This window comes from Wolffia australiana, chromosome 1 (assembly GCF_029677425.1).
Source record: "Wolffia australiana isolate 7733 chromosome 1, ASM2967742v1".
Lineage (NCBI taxonomy): Eukaryota > Viridiplantae > Streptophyta > Magnoliopsida > Alismatales > Araceae > Wolffia > Wolffia australiana.
Genome location: NC_135835.1, coordinates 8,529,594 through 8,536,617, shown reverse-complemented (window position 1 = coordinate 8,536,617; position 7,024 = coordinate 8,529,594). Strand labels below are relative to the sequence as shown.

At 52.5% G+C, this 7,024-nt stretch overlaps 1 protein-coding gene across 1 annotated transcript; it reads left to right on the top strand.

Annotated features, from left to right (window-relative positions):
- The first annotated feature begins 448 nt into the window (after positions 1-448).
- On the top strand, positions 449-6,396 carry TRS120 (transport protein TRS120). Its single transcript, XM_078577289.1, has 9 exons — positions 449-1,070; positions 1,455-1,661; positions 1,747-1,929; positions 2,008-2,117; positions 2,443-2,502; positions 3,248-3,542; positions 4,094-4,368; positions 4,448-6,006; positions 6,090-6,396. Exons 1-9 carry the CDS (start codon positions 657-659, stop codon positions 6,308-6,310), a joined length of 3,324 nt encoding a protein of 1,107 aa, XP_078433415.1. The 5' UTR covers positions 449-656; the 3' UTR covers positions 6,311-6,396.
- Positions 6,397-7,024: the final 628 nt, after the last annotated feature.

The window sequence follows — 7,024 nt, the reverse complement described above, 5'->3', positions numbered from 1 at the left end:
GTTTCTGAGATTTAACATGACATTTTATTATTTGTTTGCTATCATCAAAATGGTGGTTTAATAAGACATTTATGCCAAGAGAGAATCATCAATTATATATTTTCCTTATCTCCATTTCTCCCCAATGATTCTTTTACCATCTTTCTGTAAATATTTTTTAATTCATTTTTATTTTACGTTGCGAAGAGTTGATATTAAAAATCGTCCCGAGATTATTGGACGGGACGGTTTTTTGTCAGTGGACGAAAACCGTCCCGTCATTCGTCCCTGAGCTTGCATCGGACATAGGATGGGACGAAAATTTTCCCGTCCCGTCATCGTCCACGTTCGGGACGATCCGGAACTATATTTGCCAACTTACCATGAACTTTTTTCCGGAGAAATTGAAATTCCACTGGAGAAAACTATATAATCGCATCAAGCATCGGTGTTTAGCACCAAAACACAAAAATCACAAGTGAAAATAGTGCCTTGATTGTTGTATTGCAGCCATTTTGCAGGTGAGAGGTACATAGTTTATCCGGGCCGTTTGTTGGATTCAAAGTTGATGCGTAGATCCTGCATATTTCTTCTCAGCCCGACGATCTCTTCTCCAGTCTCCTCTCCCGTCACAGATCTTTACTCCCAAACCCAGATCTCCGCTCCGTCGGAGGAGAATGGAGCCAGATGTGAGCATGGAGACCGCTTCTACGATCCGAGTCGCCGTTCTCCCGATCGGCGGCCCATTCTCGGCCGATCAGTTTCGGGACTACGCTTCCATGTTGGTGAAACACCGACGCGTCGATCTCTCCTCGATCAGCACCTTCTACATGGAGCATCAGAAAAGCCCCTTTGCGCATCAGCCGTGGGAGACCGGCGGCCTCCGCTTCCAATTCATCATCGGCGGATCTCCGGCCAGTCCATGGGAAGACTTCCAGCCCAATCGGAAAATCCTGGCCGTCGTTGGCATCTGCCACTGCCCTTCATCGCCAGATCTCGCCCTCGTATCTGAACAGTTCACCGCCGCCTGCAAAGACTACGCCTCGTCATTGGTGGAACGCTGCTTCGCCTTCTGCCCCAGCGATGCCCAGGTGACCGCAGTTTAGAGAAAATTAAGGATCATCTTTTTGCATTGATTTCTCAAGAATGGCAGAATTTGACAACATACGGTATTTTAATTTGAGAACATATGAATCTTAGAGTTTTGAGCTCATTGAAAGTTTTCTTCTCCTGATAGTTTGTGTTGTGAGTCTCTGGAGTCTTAAGAATATTTATCCCCACACTCGATGAAATGTCTTAATCCTCAAAAATTGTATTTGGTGGATGGGTAATAATCTGAATTAATGCACATGATTGTCCATTAGGAAATGCAAACTCAACATTTGGATCCTCAGATTTGATGGGTTTTCTTCGATTTCATATTCTTTTTGATCTATGGCATTGCATCATTATCGAACCTTTTTTTTTTTTGACAGCTGGGGGACAAATCGAATAAAGACAGCCGAATAATTCTGTTCCCTCCCTCTGATAGGAAAACTCAGGAATTCCATATGCTGACAATGGTGCAAGACCTTGCGGCCTCTCTATTGATGGAATTTGAAAAGTGGGTTCTCAGTGGAGAGTCTTCTGGGACAATTTTGAAGACGCCTTTGGACTCTCAAGCGAGCCTCAGCTCCGAGGAGGTCGACATTCCTGACAAATTTCCTTGTTCTTGATGGCAAGATGCTGTTTAAAAAGATTACATGACACTTCATTCGCTGAAAACAGTTCATTAAAGCGAAGAAGAAGAGGCTTGGTCGTGCGCAGAAGACGATTGGGGACTACTGCTTGCTAGCTGGATCAGCTGTCGATGCTAATGATCATTACACGACGGCGATCGAGCTCGCCAGGCTTACTGGAGATGTGTTCTGGCACGCCGGGGCCTTGGAGGGTAGTGTTGCTGCAATGCTGGTAAGGGCACTCGTTGAACTTGCTTTATTGTTCTTTCAAAGTCTTTTATGAAAAATTTATGCTCTCTGTATGATGCAGGTGGATCGAATGGATTCAAGAGACCCTGCTCTTGAAGAAGAGGTGAAATATCGTTATTATACCGTCATCCAGCTTTACAGAAGGTCATTTATTCCGGATAATTCGCATAGGTATGCGCTTTTTTTTCTTAAACCTCTGATAATATTCACTGATTACTTGAGTTTTTGTCAAGTCATGTCGGAGTGATGCTGGCATTTCGATGATTTATAGTTGTCCTGTTGGAAAAAAAAATTTCAACTTCTTGAACTGCAAGAGATACTCTTCTTAAGAGTTGGCGTGGCCTAATGTTGATATCAGTTCAAGATTGGATAATGTCTGCTCATTATAAATTTTGTCTTAATTATTTTAATTCTGTTTCTTGGAAAAACATTGTTTAATTCTGGCCTTGTAATTTGACTTTTGAGAGGCCAATAATTGTGCCTCTTTTTATCGTAGAGTTTCAACAGTGAGCTTTGAACTCGAGGCGGCGTTGAAGTTGGCTAGATTTCTTTGCCGGTAAGTTTCACTCGATGCTGCAATTCCTTATTCCATGAACGGAATTTTTATGCGTTAGATCATTCCGACCATAGAATTTTACAGGTCTTCAAGCCTTGTATTCTTGTAGATTCTTTTCTTGCGCTTTTCATAATGACTTTTGTCATTCAAAGGCATTTGTGGTTGCAGAACGAATGCCTTGGATCATCTGGTCCATAGTATTTTAATTTATTATTCTCTTCATTTGAAGACTAGTCTTCAAGTTTTCTTTGCTCCTTTCTTGTACGCCATCATGATTTTTCGATCGTTTGACGGGATTTATGTTTGGAAAACCCTTTTTCTTTACGGCCAACCAAATCATATTTGTTGTGAAGATCGATCTCGGGTCAAGAGGACCGAGTAGGAGAAGACGAGTCAGGTCTTGTAGAAAGAGAGAGATGACAAAATATTATGTTATGTAACAAACATATCGTTCTCATTGGGCTAAGATTACATACAGATCGTACTGAGCTATAAGATTCATGGCCAAATAACAAGGTACAACGGCTTTGACACGTGGTAGGTTCAACCCGTAAACTACCATATATTTCATAGAATGTTTCTTATAAATTTCATTGAGTTTGAAGAGCTTTGTTCTCAGGCTTCGTAGATTTATCATGTTTGTACTTTTTCGTGATTGTTTCATCATTTCACGGCATTCATGGGTGGAAAACAAACTTATACCAGCTATGGTTGGTTCTTTTTACGAATTGCAAATGGAATTCAGGCAAGAGAATGCAAAGGAAGTAGTGGATCTGTTGATGGGCGCTGCCGAAGGGGCAAAGTCCCTAATCGACGCGAGCGACCGGTTGATTCTGTACATTGAGATCGCTCGCATATTCGGGACGCTCGGCTACCAGCGCAAAGCGGCCTTCTTTTCCCGTCAAGTGGCCCAGCTCTACTTGCAGCAAGACTCCGCCTTTGCCGCCGTCAGTGCCATGAAGGTCCTATCCCTGGCCTCCAAAGCCTACCGCATTCAAAGCAAGAAAGCCGACACTGAAAACTCGACTCCCTCTCGCAACGTAAGTTCTTTAAAAGAATTTGACCTTGGTTTGAACAAAATGAAACCCATCATCATGAATCATGAAAGTGGGGGGGAGGGCGGGTAGACATGGTTGTTCTGTTCTCTTTGTGCGAATTGTTCGTTCTGTTCGGTTATCCGAACAGAACAAAAACGAATTTGCACAGAACATCGCACAGACCCGTGTGCGGTTCGGATTGTGCGAATCGTGTGAATTTTGTTCGAATTGTGCCAATTTTTACCCATTGTGCGAATTTTGTTCTAATTGTGCGAATTTCACAATGTGTGCAAATTTTGTTCAAATTGTGCGGATTTTGTGCGAATTCGTACGAATTTTACAATATGTGCGAATTTTGTGCGAATTTTGTTCAGATTGTGCGAATTGTTTGAACATCTGTTCTAATTTTCGCACAAATTACGAACAGAACAACGAACAGACCCCTGTGCGGTTCTTCTGTGCGAATTTTTTGCTCATTTTAAACAAACAGAACAGAACGACCATGTCTAGGGGAGGGGGCAACATGTTGAATGACTTGGGTGGGGAATTTGAAGGAAGGAGGCAAGTGGCAGCAGGTGGCGTCGATCGTGGCCCTGTTCGAGTCGCAATGGAGCAACCTTCAGATGATCCTTCTCCGGGAGGTGCTCATGTCCTCCGTCCGCGCCGGCGACCCGCTCGCTGCCTGGAGCGCCGCCGCGCGCCTCCTCCGCTCCCACTATCCCCTCATCACTCCCGCCGGCCAGGCCGCCCTCGCCTCCTCCCTCTCCGCCTCTGCCGCTCACCTCCCCCGCGCCACCCACTCCCCTGACCCCGCCCTCCCCTTTGTCAGGCAAGCCTCATCTCTATCTCTCTCTCTAACCACGATGATCATGATGAAATGGTGATGATGGTGATGATGATGATGGCAGGTTGCACGCTTTCCTGCCGGCGGCCTCCATGGCGGACATCGTGGAGAGGAGCCCCGGGAAGGAGTGGTGGCAGGGCTCGGCGCCGTCCGGGCCGTTCATCTACACGCCGTTCAGCAGGGGAAGCGCAGCGGGGGGCGCGCGGCAGGTGGCGGCGGCGCTGACGTGGGTGGTGGGCGAGCCGGTGCAGGTGCTGGTGGAGCTGGCCAACCCCTGCGCCTTTGACCTCACCGTGGACAGCATCCGCCTCCGAGCCGGGACCGGGAACCTGGATGCGTTCCCGGTCCGCGTCCGGCTCGCGCCGAACTCGGCCAAGCTGGTGCCCCTCGCGGCCATCCCGACCGCGCCCGGGCCCGTCTCCATCCCCGGCTGCGTGGTCCGCTGCTTCGGCGTGGTCACCGAGCACCTCTTCCGCGACGTGGACAGCCTCCTCCTCGGCGCCGCGCAGGGCCTCGTCCTCTCCGACCCCTTCCGCGCCTGCGGCGCGCCCCGCCCCCGCCCCGCGCCGCCGCCGCCCGCCATCGCCGCCGTCCCGCCGCTCCCCCTCCTCGCCGCGCGCCTCCTCGGCGGCGGCGCCGCCGCCGTCCTCTACGAGGGCGAGCTCCGCGAGCTCTCCCTCCGGATGACCAACGCCGGCACCGTCCCCGTGGTGGAGGCCCACGTGTCACTCTCGGGCAAGAACCAGGACTCGGTGGTGGCGCTCTCCCCGGCCGCTCTCCTGGCGGCGCTGCCGCTCGCGCCGGGGGCCGAGGCGAGCGTGCCGCTGACGGTGAAGGCGTGGCAGCTGGGCGGCGGCGGCGCGGCCTGCCCGGCGGTGGTGGTGCACTACGGCGGGCCGCGGGAGGGCGGCGCGCCGGGGCGGCGGCTGGCGGTGCCGGTGCGGGTGTCGGTGTGCCGGGGGCTGCGGTTCGTGAAGGCGCGGCTGCTGGCCATGGAGATCCCGGCGAGGGTGGGGGAGGAGGAGCAAGGGCGCGGGCTGGTGAAGATGAACCCGAACCGGGGCAGCTGGGGGCTGCGCCTGCTGGAGCTCGAGCTGGCCAACCCCACCGACGAGCCCTTCGAGGTCAGCGTGCTGGTGCAGCCCCCCCCCGAGCCGTCCGCGCCCGCGCCCGCGTCCGCCACCCGCATCGACCGCGACTGCGCCGCCCGCGTCCTCATCCCGCTGGAGCACGTGAAGCTTCCCGTCATCGACGGGTCCTTCTTCTCCGGCGAGCGCAGCGCCAGGGCCGAGGTCGACGCCTGCGTCCGCCGCCTGCTCTCCCGCATCCACGTGGCCTGGCGGTCCGGCCGCAGCGGCCGCGGCGAGCTGAGCTTCAAGGACGCCGCGCAGGCCGCGGTGCAGGCCTCCGTCATGGACGTCCTCCTCCCCGACCCCTTGACCTTCGTCTTCCGCCTCCGCCGCCCCGGCGGCGCCGCCTTCTCCTCCGGCGACCTCGTCCCCCTCGACGTCCTCGTCCGCAACAACACCGACCAGACGATCAAGCTCGACCTCACCGTCTCCTGCCGCGACGTCGCCGGCAACGACTGCGTCGCCGGCGACAACCCCACCGTCCTATGGGCCGGTACGTCTATCTCTATCTCTCTCTCCTCTTCTATATGTATGTATGTCTCTCTCATGAGTCACGGCGTTGTGGGCTTATGGCAGGGGTAATGAGCGGGATTGGAATGGAGGTGCCGGCGCTGGGGGAGACGGCGCACCCCGTGTCGCTCTATTTCATGGTGCCGGGGGAGTACACGCTGCTCGGCTCGGCGGTCATCGACGAGCCCACGGACATGATTCGGACCCGGGCCCAAGCCAACTCCCCCGACGAGCCCATCTACTGCCGCGGCTCCCCCTTCCACCTCCACGTCCGCGCCGCCGTCTGAGTTCTGAACCACCAACCCCCCCTTCCCTCTTGGCTGTATAAGTACTCCCTGGCTATTCTATCATATCATTGATTATCATTCGCTGACCCCGTTGACTTCTAAGTTTGACTTTTCTTCCCTCTCGGGGGAACTCTGATGATCAACGCGAACAACATTACGGCTCTCCAAAGTTTGGCGAAAGAATGAGTCGTCTGTCAAAAAAAAAGTGGGGAGAGGGGGGGGGGGGGGGCTGTTATCGTTGTCGGCTTGTCAGTACACTCATAAAACAATAAATTAAACAAAGTCCGGTGAAAATGTGCTGGATCCTTTTGGCAGGTACATGGCTGTCGCAATCATGAGCAAACATTCTTAAAAAATAACCGGGGGGCAAAACGGGAATATAAAAAAACCGGCCCTCCCTCCCTTCACACTCTCTTTATTCCGTAAAGCTAATAGAGACAGAGCTAGGGGGTCCCCCTTCTGACACGTGTCCTGGAAGAGAGGACCACCCGAGAGGACCACGGCATGGACGGCGCGATCGAATCGGGAAGTGGTCCCCACCCAGATGACCACGTGGCCCGCCGTGCGATGGGCCCCACTCCTCTTTCCCCGGCACATAAAAGGAAATACTTGAAAAACAAAAAAACCAGGCGTTTCTGCGATGGCAACCACCTCGAGGTGCGCGGCGGCAGGAAAAAAAAATTAAAGGGCAGCAAAATAAGAGGGATTTTTTTT